Here is a 22,338-nt window from a genome sequence, read left to right as displayed (position 1 = left end):
TACTGACACCTCTCAACTACCTCTTCTGGCCCGCCGGAGCCCCGCCCGTGGTTCCCCCTGCCTCACCCCCTGGGCTCTCCGGGTTTTTCATTTTATTTATTGGGCGCCTGTTGTGTGTCAAGCACTGACAAACCAACCTAATCCCTCACCCCTCTCTGCCTGCAAAACTCCTACACTATCACCAAGCCCAGTTTAAATGGCAGCAGACTCCGTCCGGCAGGCCATCTGGAACATCTTTACACGGCACCCCAGTCCAAAGCCAGCTTCCCCACCTCTTCTGGGCTTCCCCTTATGGTACCCTTGGTCACACCAGTTCATATAAACGAGGATTTACCGGAGCATGTCGGGAGTGGAAATATTTGACAAAAACAAAAGTCCACCTCGGGATAGATGATCGCGTCCATCACTTCCCAGACCTCACCTCTTAGCCTTCTCACTCGGCTCCAGTCGTACTAGTATCCTAGCTGTTCCTGAATGAAGCAGGCACAGTCCAGCCTCAGGGACTTTGCACTTGCTGTTCCCTTTGCCTGGAGTGCTCTTTCCCCAGATATCCACTTGCCTCACCTTTTCCCAAGTCCTTGTTTCAATGTCACCTTCTTCATGAAGCCTTCCCTGACTCCCCTTTTTAAAATTGCCTACCTGCACCACCCCCATCATTCCCCAGACCTGGCTCCACAGATCCTCTGAACTGCACTGATCAACTTCTAACATACAACTTACTTACTGTGTTTATTGTCTAGTCTGGGTCTTGCCCCAGCAAAACATAAGTATGCGCACACGCGCATGCACACACACACACAACCCACCCCAGGACAGGGATCTTTTTTATCTGTTGCTGTCTCCAACACCTACAATAGAGCCTGACACACAGTAAGCAGTCAACAAATGTTTGTTGAATGCCTGATGGTAAATAGTTCTAGGCAGAGACAAGAGGAAGCCACCTTGTCCCACCCTGTCCTTTGTGCCTGCTGGGTGCAGGGGGCTCAGTGCAGTGACCCAACCCTTGCCCACTGAGCCCTGGTGTTATAATGGTAGACAAAAATGATAGAGAAGTGAAATGGCATGTGTGGGGAACTAAGATGCAACCAGAAAACATGGGTTCTTGATGAAGAAGCTGTTCTCAAACCTTGTGCAAATTAGGTAGCAAGGGGATCCAGGAACCGTGGTGGTGAAGAAAGGGACAACAATGTCTGGAGTCAGGAGGTGTAATGGTGGGGGGCAGGGGGATACAGTGAACAAGGTCTAGAGTACCCATGAAGGCCCCAGGATAGCAGAGGCCGAGAAATCAAGTTTGTGTGCAAGCCTCAGATGCTGAGGTGGAAATGGTGGAAACAGTGGACACAGGTGCAGAGTTTGGGGGTACTCTAGAGCAGCAATAATGGAAAAAGTACCTGTGGTGGGAAAACCTCTCCACTTGACCTAGATAGCTAGCATCACCACTAAACGGATGCCAGAGATAAAGCACTTCAGTCCCTAATGTCCTGGCGGAGAATGAAAGGAAGTATGGAAGGATGAGGTCACCCAAACAGAATAGGCCAAGAAAAAACAAGTAACCAGAAAGGGACTTCCCTGGTGGCTCAGTGGTTAAGAATCCACCTGCCAACGCAGGGGACATGGGTTGGAGCCCTGGTCCAGGAAGATCCCACATGCCGCGGAGCAACTAAGCCCGTGCACCACAACTACTGAGCCTGCACTCTAGAGCTTGTGAGCCACAACTATTGAGCCTGTGCGCCACAACTACTGAAGCCTGTGTGCCTGGAGCCTGTGCTCCACAACAAGAGAAGCCTCCGCTCGCCGCAACTAGACCGCACGCAGCAACGAAGACCCAACGTGGCCAAAAAAAAAAAAAAGTAACCAGAGGGATGTGGGGCGAGGGCATATGCTGTGCCTGGAGTCTAGAGCTGGCCCAGGAGGCAGCACATGTGGGAACAGGCTGTGATGGGTGACAGGTCAGGGTCAGGCCAGTTTGTGTGATTCCCAGTACTTGGGTTAGAGTGAAGGAATGAAGGGTCTGTTTCTAAATGGAAAAAGTTGGAGTCTGGCTGGGTGAAGGACAGAGGTATGAGTGGCATCCTCAGGCACCAGGTGGCCAGTCCGATTGGTGCTTTCAACTGTCTGAAGTGCTCAGCTGAGGACAAAGACGGAGTGCGGGCAGTTCTGCAGTCCTGGTGGGGCTTGTGGTGAGCCTCCTACTGCCTGCTCCAACCAATCAACAACCCACAGCCGCTCTCATCTCACAGGTGGGAGGCCTCAGGACAAGCAGACCAGTCCCGAGGGACAGGCAAGAGGCTTTTCCTTTACAGATGTTCTCAGCCAAATATTTTCATCAGAACTGCAAACTGTGCACAAACATTGGCATTCCTCAGTCCAGCAGAGCTGCTGAGGCCCCTCTGCAGCAGGGAAGTTGAACTAAGGACACCACAGGCATTCCTAGCAGTGGGAACCATGATGCTAAAGGCTTGTCCAGGGTCTGAGTGCTTCGGTCCGGTTGGGAAGGGATGTGCCCCAAGGACATAAGCCACAGTGACCAAGCCCTGGCCAACTGGTTGCCATAACTTTTCCCTTCACAGAGGGGGGACAAGGTTAGAGAAGTTAAAGGACTTGCTCAAACAGTACTCTTAACTACCTCTCAAAATCAACATGGCAGGGAGTTAGGAGCTAGAGATGGAGAAAGTGAATTTGAACCCACCTCCCGTGAAGTCACAAGGACCTAGGTACCTGCTCTCCACAGCTTCACTACCGCCTCCATTTCTTCCTAAGCACAAAGGGCAGGAGGAAGACATGACAGCTCCCACATTTTCTCTGCCCAGGAAGCTGGCAGCTGGGGTGAGGCTGAGCCCTTTTGGTTCCTATCTGAACCAGACAGCTCCAGAAAGTCCCCTCTTTCCCTGGAACCAGCAGCTACGTCACATCTGGGTTTACAACGCTTTATTAGGATTCAGGTCCCAAACAAGGTAGGAAGCAGCGGCAAGAGGGGTTCAGGTAGTGGGACGAGGAGGGAACACCAGGCTTGGATAGCTGGGCCGATGACACAGGCCAAATGGGAGCCCTGGGCTGGAAGGGGTCTGGAGAGGGGGCCTGCGGTCAGTCTGCAGGAGAGGACAGGGGTCAGCGGATGGTGTATCGTACATAGGGAACCTCAACGTCCTCACCGCTCTCGTCGTTGCAGCACAGCTCAAGCACCAGGGCCCGCACGTGGCGGCCCAGCTTTCGCTTCGACACACGGCTTACGATCTCTGTCATCCTGGGGGCGGGGGAGCAGAGGGTCAGGGAGGCAAAAAGTAAGTGAAGAGGGGCAGGTAGCTGAGGGCAGAGGAGGTGAAGGGCAGGGAGCAGGAGTGGGACAGCTGCAAGTTGAGGCCCCCCCACTACCCAACTCACGGCTGATCCAACCGCTCCTTGAGCTTGGCGGCCGGCATGAAGAAGGAGTAGAGCATGGACACACCCTGGGACAGCATGGTGATCTCCAGCTTATGCTCTGTCTGGAGGAGAAGGGGGAGGACAGCAGTGTCACGGGGGTGGACAGGCCGGCCAGTCACCTGCACACTCCGACCCCAGTGGGGTGAGAGAGGGAAAGGGGTCTCACCTTGAAGTAGTCAAGGAACTGTTTGAGGGTCATCTCCTCACCATTAGACTGCAGCCCCTGTACCTCAAAGCGATCCCACAATGTCCACTCTTGGTTATAGTACTGTGGGACAAGGAGCAGGCCAATGGGATGGGGGCCACCAGACGGCGCAGCCCCATCAGTCTCCCCCTCCACTCATGCAGACGTGCTAAGTCAGATCACAAGCCTCTTCTGTCCAAAACTTTCTCATGGCTTTTATCTTGCCTTGAGGAAAGACTGAAACCCTTATGATAATGGAGATAGGGCCTTAAGTCATTGGAATCCTATTCTCTTCTCCTCATTTCCTATCCCCTCATCCTCTCACTCACTCTGCTCTAACGACTTCTTCCTCAAACATGCCAGGCACACTCCTACCTCAATACCCTCACAGAGACTGGCCCCTCCGTCTGGAATGCCTTCCCGGCAAATCCTTTGTGGCCTGTCTCCTCACCTCCTCCAAGTCTGAACTCACATGTCATCTTCTCTGTAAGGCCACTCCTGATTATCCCACATCTAAAATCCCAAACCCATCCCCTCACCACCTGGTACTCTCAAGTTCTCCTTATCCTGTTCTTTTTTTGGGGTTCCAAAATCATTTATTGTGTTACTCTATTTCAGGAATATAACCTTAGCACCTGTAAGAGTACCTAGCACGCAGTAGGTGCTCAGTAAATATCTGAGTGAATGAAGAAGCAAGCAAAAGCACTTAACATACTAAGCACCCAATAAATTTTGGGTGCTACTATTGTGCAGTTATTAATCATAATCTAATATTCAAGTATCTTTTCTGAGGGCTTCCACAAGCAGAATCAGACCAGTACTTAGCACATAGAAAATACTAAAAAAAAAAAAAAAAAAAAATGATGAGTGAATAAATGAACAAGGGGGTACACAAAAGGAACAGGTACACACTGACAGAAACCCTCTCCTGGTGACAGGCTATGAAGTAAACTAGAGCCAGCTCTACAGAGAAACACCCACCCACAAATCCACCTCCCCTGATGCAGGCCCTCACCTGATGACGGGGTGCTGCAAGGGGTTCGGAGAAGCCAAAGAAAGGCAGGGCCAAATTGAGGAAACCATTCTTATAGGAGTCACGCTGTCGGTGCCCCTGCACCACCTTGTACAGCTCTAGACACACAAGGCCAACCACGGCTGCTGTGGTCGTGGCAATGGCCGGGATGATCTTTCCTGCAATCAGCTTGCTCTGTGAGGAAGGAAAGGATCAAGGAAGGAAGTTAAGGGTAGACGAATCTCATATTCTACAGAAGGGATAGAATGTGGGCAGCTGCAGCCTGGGAGGGGGTGAAACGTCAGGTCTAGATTTGCCTCACCTTGTGCCGGTCTGCAGGGGGAATGTCATAGTTCTCTGCCCGGAGGTTGGATGCAGCCACAATGAAATCCATATGGAAGTTGCTGTCATCGTCCTTTTATGAGTGAGAGGTTAAGGGAGGAGGGTGGGGAGACAATAAGGAGAGGATCAGAGGAGGAGGAGGATTCCTGGCCTCCGGAGACACAAGTATCCTCCACTGAAATTACCTGCTGGGCTCTCAGATCACAGAGGCATGGCTGGGAACATCTATTCGTTCAGGGCCCCATAGCAAGCCTGTGATCCAATCCCACAAAGGCCTGGGGCTGCCTCTAGATCCCCAGAACCTGTTCTGTCCAGCCCATCTGTGCTTAGCCCATCCCCACTGCCTGCCCAGGGCCCCCACCCAGCACCTTCTCGAAGTCAATGGGGTACATCTTGAACCCAGAGAGCTCTTCTGGACTGGGCAGTGTGGCCTTGAGCTCCTCCAGACGACTGTCATCTGCAGGGAGAGAGGGACACCGTCAACCCTTTAGACCCCAGGCCAGGGTCTGAGGTAGAAACAGGAGCCCAGGTGGGGCAAAAGGTGGTTAGGTAGATAAAGGATTTGAAAAGGAAAGACATGCTGGGAGAGAGGAGGAGCAATGGGGAGAGAGCAGGACAACAGAGTACAAACCTGAATAAGACGGGGGGCGGGGGGCAGGTATATCAAGAGAGAGGTATCTCTAGAGACTCTAAGGAACTAAAAATGAAGACATTAGGAGGAAGTGGGGATGGACAGATCAGGATGGGAGAGCTGTAGATCTCAGGAAGAATAATGCAGAGAGAGGTGGGGAGACGTAAGAGGATACAGGGGAAAAAGGCCGGGGAAGATATATAGAGGGGAAGTTGGGAGAAATATGCAGATGTAGATATTGAGGTTAAGACACTGGGGGACAGAATATATGAAGAGTGGAAAATAGGGGCATATACAGAGGATGAGATAGGTGAGAAAAAATTTTATACACGTGATAGATACATCTTATATATACCCTATATATGCTGTGTATGTGTGTATGTGTGTGTATACACACACAATGTTTATATACATTTTACATACACCTTGCGTATGTTTTATATATATTACACACAGATACATACATGTGCATGTATATGAGGAACAAGATGGAGGAAATACACAGAGAGGAACATGACGGATATATATTTGGGGAGGAAGATGGGGACATGGGGGAAAATAAAAACAGCCACATTCATTCATTTGTATGTTGTGTATGGCTGCTTTTGTGCTTCAACTGCAGAGGTGATTAACTGCAGACACTATATGGCCTGCAAAGCCTAGAAGAGTCACTGTTTGGCCCTTACCCCTGATATACAGCATGAGCTGGGGGAAAGAGATGGAGAGAGATGGGGAACTGGGGCAGAGATATGGAGAGGGAGATGAGGAAAACTGTGGAGAGCAATACCATGGCAAAGATGCACACAGAGGAACATGGCGGTGGGAAGATGGGGCAGATACCAAGGGAGCGAGACCATTGGTGGAAATCACACCCTCCAGATAAACAGATCAAGAAGGAACAGAGAAAAGTTGTTCTTTCCAAGGGAAACACACACAGAGCAAGAGAAACAAGCAGCTAGTTCTCCCGAGGGCCAGAGAGTGGGGAGGAGGAGGCAGGAGGGATAGAATTTAACCCAACCGACCCTCATTTCAGAGCAAGGGAGGCTCCAAAGGAAGGTGTGGGGAAGCCTTAGGCCAGGGGTTGCAGAGCAGTGCCAGGGGCAGAAAAGGCTGGACTGGGCAGGGGACAAGTGGGGGTGGTGACTCCTGGCCGACTGGCCAAACATCCTCACCAACAGAGGCATTGGCGCTCTGTAGCTCCTGGTCAGAGACATGGATCTTGACGCCGGACTTGGGGGTAAACTCGGGGACCTGCACATACTGTATGAGCGTTGCCACGGCAGCTCGGTCCCGAGAGCCTGTCAGCCCGTAGGTCTGGGCAAACAGGTTGGCAGCAGCCATCACGTAGTCCAGATGCAGAGGCTGGGAGAAGGCAGGGCCCAGAAGGGTGAGCACGTCCACCCTCGCCTGGGGAGTCTCGGCCTCCTTCCCACCCACGCACCCTCCACCTGACCCTAGGAGACCCCAAGGAGGAGACTTACATTCTTGACATCAAAGCTGAGCGGGTGTGGACAGCGTTTGGGCCCAGACCAGAATGGAGCTCCCGAGCTTGTGAGCTAAGGAAGTAGAGAGAGGAGCAGGACCTGAGATTGGAGTCCTCTCTAACAATCCTAACTTCTCACCTTGGTCCTGGATGTGCCCTGACTCACTATTCCTGGCTGGGCACGCACAGGGGGCTAGAATCGATCATGAACAACTCAGACTGTAGGGTCCTGTAGATGGAAGTGCTGATGCCAGGCTGAATGAAACAGGGGCGCCTCACTGAAAAAAACTCCTGGCACTCTGTGCAAGCCACACAGCCATTTAACAAACTCTTATGAATTGCTAGGCACTGTACTAAGTTAATATTAATAAATACCAATAAATCCTCACAAAAACCCTCATGAGATAGATTATTGTTATCTCTACTGATGAGGAAACTGAAGTACAGAGAGAAGGTATGTGACTTGCCCAAATGAAAATGGAGCTGGGATTTGAACCCCCACTGATTCCTGAGCTCTTAACTCCAAAATTTCTCCACTATGATCCTTACAGTCCTGGGAGGTGGGTGAGTCAGCCTACACCACAGGTAAGGGAAACAGAAATGAAGTCTCTTGCTCAAAGCAAAGGGGACAGCAAAAACAGGTCAAGTTTAATCATTCGTGTGAGACCCCCATGCCTTGGGGCATCTGCCACAGCTGGACTAATGACCGAGAGGAGCCACACGGAGAGCTCACAGCAGGCTCCTGTTTCTAGGAAACGCATCCCGCCAAATGGACCTGGCAAGTGGGCGTTACCTGGTCGGGAGGGAAGTTGTGCAGCAGCTGCCGGATGTTGTTAGAGTACTGGATGTGCCAATGGTGGCAGGCCCAGGCCACACAGTCGGCCCAGGTCTGTGGCCGCTGCACCACCAGGCTGCGCTGCACAGCCTCCAGCACCTCCATGGGTTGGGTGCCCGCCAGCCGCAGGGTCCGCTCCACAAACTTGGGGTCTCTATCAGGAATTGGAGGGGTCAAAAGGGCAGGATTACACAGCGGCCCCAAGCGTGGGCTCCAGGGAAACCCGACTTTCTCCACGGAAAGCTACTCCTGATCCCCAGTGGAATGAGGCCCCAGCATTCACTGACTCATTGGAGAAGTGTGCCTGGCTGGGTGTCACACTGGTGAGGAAAGCAGACAGGATGCCCTGGCTGGGGGGCAGGGGGTGGGGTGAGGGGGCATTTGGTTACTTACGTGAGGTACTGGTTGACGTTTTCTGCCGGCTGCTTGAAGAGGCCTTCGAACTCGTCTCTAGCCCACTGCAGACAGAGCAAACAGGTTACACGGGGCGATAGTTGACAAAATGGGCTTCTGGAGGCATTAGAAAGACCATCAGTGAACAAATCAAACAGGATGAACAAAGGTGCTCTGGGAGAAGGTAAGCCCCGCAACCACTGTTCCCAACCTTCCCCACTCCACCATCCCCAGCACCTCAATTTGAAAAACCAATGAACTTGATCTGGACAGCGGTTACACTAGTGGATGCGTGAAAAATATTTAGTTCTGTGTACCTTACGTGAGGTATGTCATGCCTCAATAAAAAAGAAACAATTCAGTTATGTGTATATTAAAATTACATTACGTATTTAAAATTATGGTCCTATACAGGCCCTGAGGACTCAGCAGCAAACTGGACAGAGGCTCTGCCCTCTGAGAATTCCTAGAACAGTAAGTGCTGTCACTGGTGAGGGGGTTTGGAGGATATAGATGTCAGAGATCAAAACCAGCTCTGCTACACAGTATCTAGCTTTGCGACTTCAGGGACACACGGTGACACTTAACTCTGTGCCCTCCTTTCCGAAACAGATACTGTAACAGTAATATGTACCTCACGGGTTGCCAAGTATGTATATATTTAAAGTTTATTTAAAACAGCACCAGATACATAGTGAATGCTAAATGCTTTACAACCCCATGAAGTATGTATTACTGTCACCTCCATTTCATTAGAGGCATGGAGAGGCTAAATCCAAGGTCACTCATGGCCTAGTGAGTCTGTGGTGGGTGCACAAATACAAAGACACCTAGTCTGGAACTGCAGGGGCAGAAGGGAAAGTGATAGAGGGAACTGTTTCCCCCCCCTCCCTATTTTGTTCCCACCCCCCCCATACTTTTACTAAACATTCCGAATGGTTTGCTCTCAAAGACTGTACTAAGAATCATCTGATAACACAATGGTTATCCTTAGGTTTCGGTCTGTAGGCCTAGGTGCTGGACAACCTAGATATGTTCGCTTTGTAAAAAACTCAGCCAGATAATATGTGCGCTGCCCTGTATTCTGTATGTATATGCATCACGCAAACAAAATCAACCTGGAAAACCAGCTGTTAAACCCATTTTGAGCAACAGCAGGGGAAACCTGAATATGGACTGAGTATTAGAGACAAATAAGGAGTAAGATAATAATAAGACAAATAAGACAGTAAGAATTACCATTAACTTTGTTCAGCAGGAAGGTGGGGTTTTGGTTAGACACGACAGTTCTTACCTTGGGGCAGTTCTCACCTGGGAGAGGATTTTGCCCCCAGGGGACATCCAGCAATGTCTGAAGACATTTTTAGTTGCTACAAATAGAAGGAGGTGCTACTGGCATCTAGTGGGTAGAAGCCAGGGATTCTGCTAAACATCTTACAGTGCTCAGGATGCCCCCATGACAAAGAGATATCGGGCCCCAACTGTCACCAGTGCTGAGGTTGAGACCCTGTTATGTGCGAATATATCCTCCCTTTGAAGAAGCAGAGGGAGTGAAGCATTGTGATGGCCACGATATACTTCACCAAAAGAAGAAAAAGCCACATGAATCTATGAAGGGAATGTGGCAAAACGTTAACAAATGTTAAACCTAAGAGTATTTGAGTGTTCCCCACGCTATTCTCTGTATCTGTCTAAACGCTGAAAAGTTTTCAAAAGAAAAGTTAAAAAAAAAAAAAAGAATGAATCATTCTAGAAACCAAGGTTGCAAGATAGAAAGTAAGAGGAAGGTTTAAAGAAAAAGCACAGGGGCCAGTGGCCGTGAGGCCGGGTGCCTGCCCCCTGCCCTCTCCCCCTACGCTGATCACCTGCAGGGTGTGCTCGATGGCATTGGGGAAGTTCTTCAGTGTGCAGATGGGGATGGACTTTTCAGGCGGGTCCTGGCTGGAGCTGTATGATTCTGTCAGGAAGGGGATCACCACCTGCACATTGCCCTTGGTGCCCAGTGTGCCTGACTCCAGCAGTGGCTTACGGTAGTACACGCAGCGGCGGTCCATGTACATGCCTGGGGGGGGGGCGGGGGGTCACAACAAAACGTGAGTGCCAGGAAATGAACATCAGGAGACTGGAAGACAGGCACCTCCAAGATACACACACACACACACACATGCACGCACGCAACTTGGCCCCTGACCTCCTCACCCGCCTCCAAACTCACGGGCATCCACATTATCCAGGGCGTTGGCCACACCATCCAGGTTTTGGAAGAAATCGTCATCATAGATGCGCTCGGTGTCAGGGCCTACACGGTTCTGGTGGCTTGTCACTTGGATGTGCGGATTCATCTGGCGCACAGCTGCAGCAGCTGTGTCAGACTTTAACTTCTGGGGGGGGCAAGGGTAGGAATGGGGGAACAGAACTCAGTTATTCATGCATGCACCAGCGAACCTCCACAGAGCTGTCCTCCTGAAGGCTGGCTTATTTAATGCTGGGAAGAACCAAGCCCTGAGTTCAGGAGGCTCCCTGGTTTGGCAGGAGACAGTCCGTGACAGTACCACATGGCTAGGGCTCTGACGGATATGGCAGGGGCTCAGTGAAAAGGGAAGCAGTGCACAGACATAGGCTGGAGACAATAGGCCAGCCGTTTGTTCTTCTGCCTACCCAACTTCTATTGTTCTTTCAGTTAACGGCACCCAGGGCTGGGGAACATTCCCCCCAAACGAAACAGAACCTTAGCACATAGACAAGAAGGATCCTTTCAAAGTCCAAATCAGGTCACGTCCCTCCTCTGCTGAAAACCCTCCCTTGGCTCCCACCTCCACTGAAGGCCAAACGCGCTGGCCCCCATCTCCTCTAGCTCATCTCCCCTTACCCTCCCACCTCAGCACTCTTCCCCAGAAGCCACTCTGCTCCCTCACTCCCTCCAAGTCGGCAGAAACGAGCCCTTCCTTAACCACTGTAAGCAAAACTGCAAGCCTCTCTCCCTGGCCTGCCCACTTCCCTCATCTTGTGTTTGTTGTTTCCTCTGCACAGCACTTATGGACGTTAACTATAAACTTCGCTATTGTACTGTGCTTACTGTTTACTGTCTGTCCCCGCCCACTAAAATCTTTGTTTCCTTGGTGTGCTGCAAGTACCTAGAACAGAACTTACTCAATAACTACTTGGTGAATAAATGAATGAACAAAAGGGGAATTGATCCTGGCCAGGCAACAATGACACTGTCCCCTACAGAAGGCTTCCTAACTAGATCACCATATAACCCAGCTTCTAGCTGTGCAGAGAAGAGTGAACCTAGCACAAGTGCTCTCCTAGGAAAGAGGCCTGCTGGCCAGGTTGGCCCTTGGCTGGAGTCTGGGAACCTGGATTTCTGGAGGGTTCTTGCCATTCAGTACCTGGTAAGGGCTGCTCACTGTGCCTAGACTGCTTATGCAAACCCTGTGGTTTATGCTGAACTCCTGCTCTCTTTCTGGGAGTCTGGAATTTGGGGACATTCCCAGCAGAGGGTGCCTATGTGACCAGCCCACAGTAAAAACCCTGGGTACTGTGTCTCTAACGAGCTTCCCTGGTTGGCAACATTTCACGTGCTGTTGCAACTCGCTACTAGCGGAATTACGCATGTCCTGTGCGACTCCACTGGGAGAGGAGTCTTGGAAACTTGTGCCTGGTCTCCCCCAAGACTCCGCCCCATGAGCCACTTCCCTTTGCTGATTTTGTTATGCATCCTTTTGCCAGAAGAAATCGTTAACTGTGAGCACAACTACATGCTGAGTACTGCTGAGTCCCAGGGGGCTAGTGAATCATTGAACTTGGGACCCCCAACACACTGTCCCAACCAGCACTCATAAGAAGTCAAGGAAAAAGAAAAAAAAAAAAGAGAATAAAAAACGGTAGATTCGATGGAAGGGTACTCAATGTTTGTTGAACGAGTGAGAGAGAGAAGGTGAAGGAAAGAAAAAGGTGGTAAAGCCCCTTTTCCAAGAAGAATGAGAACAAAAGAGGAAAACAAGATGACTAAGTCCCACCTCCTACCCCCACCGCTCTCACCGTGACGTCCCAGGGCCGGAACAGAAACTGTCTGTTCAGATTTGACTTCTCAATGGTGTCCATGTCTGTGACGACAATTTCTCCGCCCTCCCCACAGCCCAGCCCAATCATGGCAAAGTTCTTGAGCAGTTCACAGCCAATGGCCCCTGCGCCCACCTAAAAGACAGCCAAGAAGAGAGAAAGAGGCTAGTCAGGGTGATGCAGGTCAGTGTGAAGTCACTCATCACTCCTCACTCTCACTCCCCTTGAAGACAGCAAGAGAGGGGAGAGGTGTGTCTAGTGCCACATCCTCAAGTGCCAGGGCTATGAGAAATAACCCAGGCATCTGAGGGAGGAGGCGCAAGATGGTGGAAACAGAAGGACACGTCAGGCTTTCCCTCAAGATAAAAGAAAATGGCAAAAGTCATGCGGTAGAGATATAAGAACCAAAAGACCCGCCCTCAGGAGGCAGAAGGAGACCCCGTAAGAGGTAGCCAGAGGCCACAGAAGATGAAGAAAGTGGCTGTCCCAGTGGATCACTCACCAGGAAGTACTTCTGCCTGCCCAACTTCTCTTGCAGGCATGAGCCAAATACAGCTACCTGCCCATCATAACGGTTCTGGCGCTGAGGAATGCAAAGGGAGAAGTGTCAGAGAGAGGCCTCACCAGAAATGCCCCCAATGACGTCCCCCCCAGGGCCCCGCTCACATACCGGGAGGCACTCGTCCTCCGTGAGGGCCTCCTGGTCCTCGGGGAGGCACTCCAGTGCATCAAAGTACAGCCACTGCATGATGGGCATAAACTTCCCAGAGCAAGCCTGGGGATTGGGCAGGACAGGGGAAGTGGTCAGTGGTTAACTGGGGCCTGACACAGATGGACAAGCGATGGAATCAGGGAGGTGTCTGGACCACCCCAACCCTGTCCTTCTCCATCTTTGCTGACCTTCATGACCTCCTGGGCAGCTAGACCCCCGATGAAGGCATTTATCGGTGCCAGATCCCCAGCAGCCACATATGCTAGCTTTCGGATGAGGTCCTCATCCAGGCTGTGCTGCTGCACTGCTGGCAGGGCTTGAGCATTTACAGCCTGGGCCAAGGTCACCAGCTCTGTGGCATCCTCCTGGTGGGGCAGAAGGAACCAAGAGCGTGCCTGTGAGGCCACTGTCGGGGGTGGGGGGGCTAGGCAGAGAGGCACTGTGGGCCTTCGATGCCAAGGTCATCTGCCCTGGCTGGCTCACCCACCTACCCACCTCATTGCGGGGCCGAGGGGGCCGGCCATGCTGAGCACAGAACTGGTGCAGGGCCTGGAAGCCAATGTGCAGCTGGGTGGGGTGGGAAAACTTGGCGAAGTCCGTCATCACGAAGTCAGGCTCTGCCAGGGAGGCCGACAAGGATTTCTGTGGGGGGCAGAGCATCAGAACCAGAAGAGAAGAATGGAGAACCTGGAACTGCCTGGCACCACCCCCAGAGCCCACTACTCCCCACACTCACAAAGCTGATCTTCTTGGGTACTTTGACCTGGCTGACGATGCCTCCACGGATATAATCAGAAAAGTTGGAGGTGTCACAGATGCTAAAGGTGTAAGGACCTAGGGTAGACAGGGAAACTGTCAGGCTACCCACCCTCCCTAAAACCCACAACACCCACAAGATGAGGAAAAATCCAACCCTGACCCAACCCAGACAACAGGAGTAATCGATTCCACTCGAACTTCAGAAACCATCTACCCTCTAGCCCAGCTTAGAGCCCATGGGACCCTGTGTCCCTGACCCCAAGTCTACGCTAGAAGACATTCTCTGCTCCCTGTCCGAATCCAGTCAGACACGAGTGGATCCTCTGATCTGCTTTGTTCAAACACCAGAGACCTTTTCCCCCTCAGTGCAGATACCAGGAGCCTCTTCTAGGAACAGCTCAAACACGAGACAGCACTTCTCCCCCACGTCCCCAGCTCTGGGTGGACCCCAGGGGACTCTGTCTCTGGTTCATCTCAGACACCCAGGATGTGTCTCCCCTCACGCAGAGTCCAGGGAAACACCTCCTATCTCCCCTGATTCCCCAGGGCCCTAGCTCACCCAGGACTTTGATTTCCATGGGCTGACTTCCATTGAGTTCAATCATCCCCTGTACTTCCGAAAAGGAGACAAAGTCGCCACTCTCAAAGCCATGCCGGGCCTCATCCAGACAGGTAACCACACCGGGGTTGTCCTGGTTAAAGGAGGAGTACCTCAGAGGCAGGCCCAGGGTACCAGGAGCAGACAGGAAGGCCTGCCGCCCATCTGCATGCCAGGACCCCTGAGGCTGCCCTCCTCACCTTGGTGACCATAGAAACCATAGCACTGAGCGGCTGCTCCCCATTGGAATCTGTGAGGATCATTTTCTCTCCAAAGTCACAGAAGAGCTGCCTGTAGAGGGAGGCAATAGGGCTGATGCTCGAGTCCCATGCGCTCAGGGACCCCACGTGTCCCTCAAGATGCAGCAAATACTTGCTGAGCAAATTCAGCCCATCACTGCTGGGAATCAGATGGCACTCATGCTACATGGGGTGAGGTAAAGACACAACATCCAAAACCCAAGGGGCTGAGGGCAGTCAGAGGTTGGGGGTCTTTTCCTGGGCATGGCAGGGGTCAGGGGAAAAGGGTGGGGGCACTCACCCAAACAGGCCCCGTGTGTCTGCCACCACCAGCTTGATGCCACAGCTGTGACAGAACTCACCCACCCGCAGCTGGTCCTCCAGGGGGGTGTTGGTGAGGACCACCACCTGTGGAGAGGTGGCAGCTCAGGCGAGGGCCCAGCACCAGGGGAAAGGGGAAAGGGGAAAGGGGAAAGGGGAAAGGGGAAAGGGGAAAGGGGGAGATGGTGGAGGAAGGCTGGTGCGAGGCCTCAGGGAGTCCTTAAGGCTTTGCTGGTTCAGCTCTCTATCACAAATACAAAGTATCTACCACGTATCAGATTCAGCCCAGGCGAAACTCAGTGAAGGGAAATGTGAATCCCTAAACTATGGCAGGCAAGGTAAAGAGGCAGCTGGGAGGACAGAGTTTGGACGACAGCTGACTCCTTCGTTTGCCAACACCCACTACTGCCTGCCTACAACCCTGCCATGCCCTGCGAGACACAGAAGTAAAACTTCATCCTCAGCCAAAGTCTGAGCTCACTCCTACCACACCCACTTGCTCCCAATTCTCAGGACAACACCTGCTCAGCCATGATCCTTGGGACTTTGCTCTCTGCCTGAATGCCCACCCATTCCATCAGGGTGAGCTCCCATAGCTACATCAGGGTTCGGCAGCAGTGTCCTGGCTTGCTGGGACACCCCAGGAAACAATCTCAGCTCCCACAGCTCCTCTTTCCAGACCAGGGTTTTTATTTAACCAAAAACCAGCTGCTATTCTAAGTGCTTAGCCCTCACAAAATCTTTATGAAGTCGGCATTACTACCATTCCCATGTCTACAAACAGACAAAAGGCAGGCACAGGAGACTCAGTGACCTGCCCAAGGTCACACTAGTACAATGAGAGACTTGTGCCAAGGCGGTTTGGCTCCAGTCTGTGCACTATGCTGTCCTGTCTGCTGGCTCACATCTTCCCCCTGAAGAGGCAGGTCCAGCGTCTAAAGCCTGCCCGCATCCCCTAGCTGCAGCCTCAGCATGAAACCTGGCACCCGGGCTGATCCATTAAATATTGATCAAATGAATAAACCAGAGATGGGCTCTGAGAGAACCGGGCAGGAGGTCGGGCGGTGGCCCAAGGTACCTGGAAGCCACTGAGGAAGTCCTCTACGAGGGGTCCAGTATAGGCGCTGACAGGCACGTAGCTGTTGAGCTCAGCCAGGTGGGGCTGGGAAACCTCAGCCCGGTTTTTCCCAATGTCCTCCTCCCGCAGGTAGAACTGCAAAGGGGAATGAGGAAAGAAATGAACTGGCTGTGTAGCCTGGGGGATGGGGTCTCGGCAGAGGAGGGCGATGGGAAGAGGTACCTGGGAGGAGAGGTCGGCCCACTGGGCAGTGCCCTGGTCATGCAGAGTGACAGCCTTGACCCCACCAAGGATGATGTTCTTGGCAATCTCCACGCCCAGGCCCCGCAGGCCTGATACCAGTACGCTGGACGTCTGGAGCCGCTTCATTGCCTCATGGCCCAACACATACCTGCCAGGTTAGGGGGCGTCTCAGGTCAGGACCAGGCCCTTCTGACCCTATCCACTCAGTGCCCCCTCCCACCTCACAGTCCAACCTCGGCCCCACTTACAGCTGCCGGGAGTAAAGTCCCTCATCTATGTCTGCTTCACTGCCGTTGTTCGCCATTCCCTAGAGATGGAGGGGAAGAACGGGTTCAGGGAGACATGCAGGAGGAGGGGAGGGACAGATGGGACAGCGATACAGAAGACTTTCCCACCCACCACCCCGCCTGCCAGTCTCCAGGAAGAAGACACTCACGTTGGTTGGCACCGAGGGCACTTCGGACGACACGGAATGGGTGGGGGAACAGTTAGAACCCGGCTTTGGATCAGGCCCGGACACGCGACGTTTCTTGGACAGCGGCGAGCCGGACATCTGGAAGGAAAAAAGAGATCAGAGGTGAGCCTAGGGCACGTGGGTATTCCTGTTGGTGAGTGGTGATTGTGGGGAAAGGGAAGACGTAAGGGCTAATACCCCCATTTTACAGAAGAGGAGACAGGTACAGAGAGATGTGGTGACTTGCCCAGGGTCACAAAGCTGTCAGAGCTAAGATCTGAACCCAGGTGGTGTGGCTTGCAATCCATGCTGCTAACCACTAGGCCATTCGCCTTTCTCCCCAGCCCAGCATAATGAGGGAGAGACTCCACTACTGTGGGGGGAAAGGACTGACAAGAATGTACTTGTGGAGAAGTCAGGGAAAGGATGTAGCTTCAGGTCAGACCCTGGCACTCCTTGACAGTCATCATTTAACCCCTATGGGCTCGGTTCCCTTGCCTGTAAAACAGGGGTGAGAATAGCACTTACCTACCCACGGAGTTGTTGAGGTGATGAGATATAACACAGGCCAGAGAGCCTGGTACAGAGCAGGTAGGCAATAGCATGCAGCCCTTCTCCTCTCCCTTATCCCCAGTGACAGGGAATCGAGAGGGAAACGCAGCTTGGACATCCATCAGGGTGGCATGATGGCAGGAGAAACCGTGCTGAGAACTCAGTTCCCAGAGGGGCTCACTGAGGAGAGTTTCACAAAGTCCAATCCGCTTCCCACCACCCCCAGCTCTGGGAGGGGAAAACGCCCAGGGCCAATAAAAGAGGTCGCAGGGAGAGAGAAAACACACACTTCCCAAGCCTCGTCTGCGTGTGGAGTCCCTTAAACAGATCAACAATAATGATAAACGAGTATTTATTAGGAGTCCTCCCTGGGCCAAATGTCAAACACAGATCACTTTATGGTCTGTGCCTCACTCTGTCCTCAGGGCACCCCTGTGGGGTTTGGTATCAGTAACACTCCCAACTCACACTGGAGGAAAAGAAATTCACTCAGGGAAGTTTGGTGACTTGACCGAGGTTTCACAAAGAGAGTGGCCAAGCTGGAACCACCCGGGGATCTGCTGACCCTGAGGCCCAGGCTGCTTCCTGATGTTACGGCGTTTCATCCCCTCAACAGTCCTGACCCTGCAAGGCAGGGCCGAGTGTCCCTGCCAGACAAATGGAAAAACCTGAGCTCATGAGGACTAGGTCCCAGAGACAGAACAATGCAGGCTGCTGTGGAAGTGAAACTGGCGTGGGGGGGGGGGGGAGGGGAGGGTGACTGGATCCAGACGCTGGAGACAACAGGACCCCCAATCAGTCCCCCCCACCCCCAATGCTCCTCTGAGCCTCTGTTCTCCTACACTGAGCCTTTTCTGACACCCAATCACACCAAGTACCCCCACTGTACCTAAGATTCCATCTTGGCCCTTGTCACATGCTAGCACTAAGCAAGATGACAGGAGCTCCCTACCATCTACCAAGAGCTTACTGCCTGTCAATCTCAGAGTAAAGGGCTCTGTATAATCCTAACAATGCCCATGAACCAGATAACCTTACACCCATGTCACAAATAAGAAAACAAAGGCTAAGAGAACTCCAGTCACTTGCCCAGAGTCATGCAGCTGGTGCTGGACTGTTTGCCAATGCCTCCTGGGGGAACAGAGTCAGGACCCAGCTCAGGGCCCAGCCCACAGGGCTAAGAGATGAGGGGTGAGGGAGGGGGACCCAGGAGGCAGGGGGCTGGCTAGGTCCAAGTCATCTAGCTGAACTGCTGGGAACGCTAAGAACCAACTTGGGTAGAAGAGGCTTGGTGAGTTAGTAGGGAGACCAAGGCAAATCATATTTTTCCATTTACTGACTTCCTGACGCGTGATAGGTATCTCATTTCCTCTGAGCCCCCCTTTTTTTCCCCCAAAGCAGAGGCAAACGGAAATGTCCTCAAGGGGCTGCTAGGGAGGTTAAAAAAGTCAAGGTCTGTGGTCAGAACTCAGAGGCTTAAGGACATAAGCTCCTCCCTGGGCACCTGCAGAGGCCTCCACTACTTAGTTATCGCCTTGCCTTGTCACTGATTTGGTTGTTTGGGACACACCATCTTCCCACTTCCGAAATCAGAGATGATCCAGGGCCAGAGAGATCTCTGCTATCTGGACCTTTGACATCCGGACCCCTAATGCTGGCAACAAGGCTCTAAGCAGGTTTTGGTTGATGGTCTGAGAGTGGATTTCAATCGCAGAGATTTGGATCAGGCCAGTCTCAAGGCAAGCAGAAGGGGTCTGGGGCAGAAACCCCAGAGAGGAGCTAAGATCCTCCACCCCCAGCATAAATTCGAAACCTTTCTCTCTCAACACATGCTCAGGCCCCAATTAGAACACGTATACTATCAATTGTTCAGCAAAGCTGAACTGAGGCTTAGAGAGTTTCAGAACTTGCCTGAGGTCTCCAATCTGCTGATTTTGAAGCCTGAGCGTTGTCTACCACCCAAACCAGAGAAGAAGGTTTGAGGTAGGAGTCCTGGAGCAGGTTTGAGAGAGGGTAGACACAGGGTCAAGTTATCAGGATGGAGAGAAGCTAGGGCACAGGATGCTGGGGCCTGTCAAGCCTCCTAGGAGGGATTAACTGAGAAGTCCCTGGGAATATAAAAGAGTCAGGAGACGGTTGTCTGAGCCCTTGGAGGCTCAGAGGGAGATGGGAAAGGGGATGTTAGAAGCCCTGGGGGGCAGGAGGGGTGGTGCTGGGCAAGGCTGTTAAGACTCATATCTGGGTCCTTGGAAAAGGAGCTTTTACGAAAGGGCCAGGAAGTTGCACCGGAGGCCCCAGCGGCTGCACAGGGAATGGGTGGGGAACGCTGCAGCCCAAGGAGGCTGTGGGAAGACGCTGGGGTCTGGGGGTGGGGGTGTTCTCCATCAGGAGGATGCTGGGGCCCTGGGGGGGTCTTCACTGGTGGCAGAGGGAAATCTCTGACCAAAAATAACTGGGACTTGCAGGGAAAAGGTGTCTCTGACATTAATGTCAGAGTCCCAAGAGGCTATGAGGGTGGATGCTGACGCCCGGGGTAGGCTCGTGGAGGGACTTCTAATGGAGTACAAAGGTCTTGTGTTGATCTCTGATTGGTACATGCTAGGTACTGCAGCTGCTCTGAGGAGTGCAAAGGGGAGGCTGAGCCCAGACAGTTCTGGCCCTAAAAACTTCAGTAAGCAGATACTGGCTAGGTCCTCAGGTGGGGTTGGGTTTCTCTGACCAATTATGTGGGACCCCATGGAGGCTCGGAGAGTAGATGCAGAGAAAGGGGTTTCCTACTCTGATGGAGAATTGGACCTGTTGTGGGAAGGGACAACTGACAATGATGTTGGGGTCCTACGAAGCTGAAAGCCTAACTGAAGATGCTGGAATCCTGAAAGGCACTGAGGGCAGGTTCTTAGGCCTGATGTGAGGTTAAGGGATCTGTGAGAGAAGCTGGAACCCTGGTTGGCTTTTGAAGGCAGAGGCTGAGTGAAGCGTGGGATTTGAGAGGCAAGACTCTGATGGAAGGGGCCAGGAGCCAACAGGGTCTGCAAGGACAGATGCTGGCAGAGAGATCTCTGATGGAGGATTATATGTCCAAACAGTTCCTCCCTGGTGTCTGGTCCCCTGGGAGGCTCTGAGGGAAGATACTGGGGGTTATGAGTGTCTGATGGGGGAGATGCTGAGGCCTGCAAGAGGTACTCTCTGAAGAGAATACTGGGACCATAAAAAAGGGTGCGTTCTCTTAAAGTAAAGGAAGTCTCTAAGGGCAGATTCTAGGAATTAAAGGAGTCTTTAAAGGTGAGTGCTATGTGGAAACCTCTGAATAGAAATGCTGGCCTGGAGAGGTTTTGGAGGGAAGATGCTGGGCCAAGGTGGGTTGGGAGACCTCTGAGATGTGGGGGAGTGCTCTCTGACATGGAGGCCAAGCGCAAATGACCTTTCACAGGGTCTAGACTCCTTCAAAGCTCTGAGGGCGGGGGGGGGGGGCGGAGAGTGTGTGTGTGTGTGTGTGTGTGTGTTGGGGGGGTAGGTTCTGAAGGAAGATGCTAGAAAAGACTCTTTTAGAAATGAAGCCAAATGGATCCTCCCTGAGGTCTGGCCCCTCTTGAAAGCTGCGAGGGCAAATACTGAGGAACTAGGAGTGAATGAAGAGAGATTCTGGGGAAGGTCTTTAATGACATACACTGGTAGGAGGCTTTGACCAGGAATGCTGATCCCGTAAGTCTCTACTGCTGATTGGGGGAAGTTCCGATCTGCGATGCAAGGCTCAGGATGGGGTCAGGTCACTGACTAGGAATGTTGGCCTGAGTCTCTAAAAGCAGATTCTGGGGGTCTGAGCCTAAGGTCAGATTTTGGAGCCCGAGGGACTGGGCTGGTCCCGGATGGGAAATGTCGGCCCCGCCCCAAGATCTACCCCCCCCCCCTTCTCTCCAACGATCCCTGCGTCCGAGTCATCACCGCCCGCCCCAACGTCAGCTTGGCCCTGCGCCGGCCCAAGACCCTCCAATGCTTCCCGAAGCCCCTGGCCCCGGCCAAGGAGCTGAGAAAGGCCATTTGTTACCAATGCCGGTTCCCCGGGTCGCGACGCCGCCAACTCCTCTAGGAGCCGAAGCCAAGCCCGGCCGCCACCCTCCTCCTTCTCCTCCTCCTCCTCCTCCTCCCTGCCGCCTGGGCCGCCTAGAATCGCCGTCGCCGCCTTCTCCTCCTCAGGCCGTAGTGGTTGTGCTCGTCCCTGGCACCTCCTTCCCTTTAGCCGCCGCCGACACAAGATGGCGGCCGCTGAGCCCGGGGCCGGAACAAAACCGGGGGCCCCACCCCCAGAAACCCGGATGCAGGCAGGCCGCGCCCGTTCATGAATCATGCATGATGGTCCCTGCCTGTCTGTGACTCCTTCGAAGGCGAATAGCTCCACCTGGTGGCTACTGTGGCAGTAACTAGGAAAACAGGTAAAACAACATAGAGGGCACTCCCACGGAAGGTGAATAATGAATACATTGTTACAGCCAGGCTACATTGGAAACCAAAAGAGGAATCAAGTCCACACTTCCTGATCGTGAATTATGCACGAAGCCGGGTGGCTGGCTGACTAACACCCTGCAACCAGAAAGCCAATGTTAAAACATGGAAGCCACACCCCAATGCTCATGAATAATGAATGACCTTGCTGCAGCCTGGAAGCCAAGGAGACCGAGGCCACATCTTATCATGAGTAATGCATGAGGCCCGGTGGGCAAGAACAAAAGAGACAGTTCCGCCCATTACTGCATCTAATACCCATTGAGCAGGGAAATAGGGCTAACACAGGGAAAACACACTCCCCCAGCTCATGAATAATGAATACTGATGCTGCAGCAGCCCAACCTGGAAACTCAGAGGCCAAAAAAGGTCCCACCCAGTTACTCATGAATTATGCATGAGACTGCATGGACAGATACACTCAAGACAGCCCTCTCCAGCAAGTAGGGATTATGGTACTCCAGGAGAGGCAACTTGGTCACCCCTTCCCGTTCATGAATAATGAAAGGTGCTGCAG

The 22,338-nt window shown here is 52.6% G+C and overlaps 1 protein-coding gene across 1 annotated transcript; it reads right to left on the bottom strand.

Moving 5' to 3' along the window:
• Window positions 1–2,913: 2,913 nt before the first annotated feature.
• On the bottom strand, window positions 2,914–21,586 carry UBA1 (ubiquitin like modifier activating enzyme 1). Its single transcript, XM_082610017.1, has 26 exons — window positions 21,367–21,586; window positions 16,752–16,868; window positions 16,564–16,622; window positions 16,295–16,463; window positions 16,073–16,207; window positions 14,975–15,081; window positions 14,635–14,725; window positions 14,396–14,528; window positions 13,814–13,911; window positions 13,573–13,719; window positions 13,266–13,442; window positions 13,036–13,140; window positions 12,868–12,948; window positions 12,345–12,500; window positions 10,516–10,681; window positions 10,166–10,362; window positions 8,301–8,365; window positions 7,866–8,061; window positions 7,071–7,145; window positions 6,762–6,951; window positions 5,327–5,415; window positions 4,939–5,031; window positions 4,620–4,811; window positions 3,587–3,688; window positions 3,382–3,482; window positions 2,914–3,244 (listed from the first exon to the last, which is right to left on the bottom strand). The coding sequence occupies exons 2-26, from the start codon at window positions 16,866–16,868 to the stop codon at window positions 3,109–3,111; spliced, it is 3,177 nt and encodes a 1,058-aa protein (XP_082466143.1). The 5' UTR covers window positions 21,367–21,586; the 3' UTR covers window positions 2,914–3,108.
• Window positions 21,587–22,338: the final 752 nt, after the last annotated feature.

Source organism: Mesoplodon mirus (genome assembly GCF_964341445.2).
Source record: "Mesoplodon mirus genome assembly, chromosome: X".
Lineage (NCBI taxonomy): Eukaryota > Metazoa > Chordata > Mammalia > Artiodactyla > Ziphiidae > Mesoplodon > Mesoplodon mirus.
The sequence above is the reverse complement of the archived record's forward strand: the minus strand, read 5'-3'. Positions and strand labels throughout refer to the sequence as shown.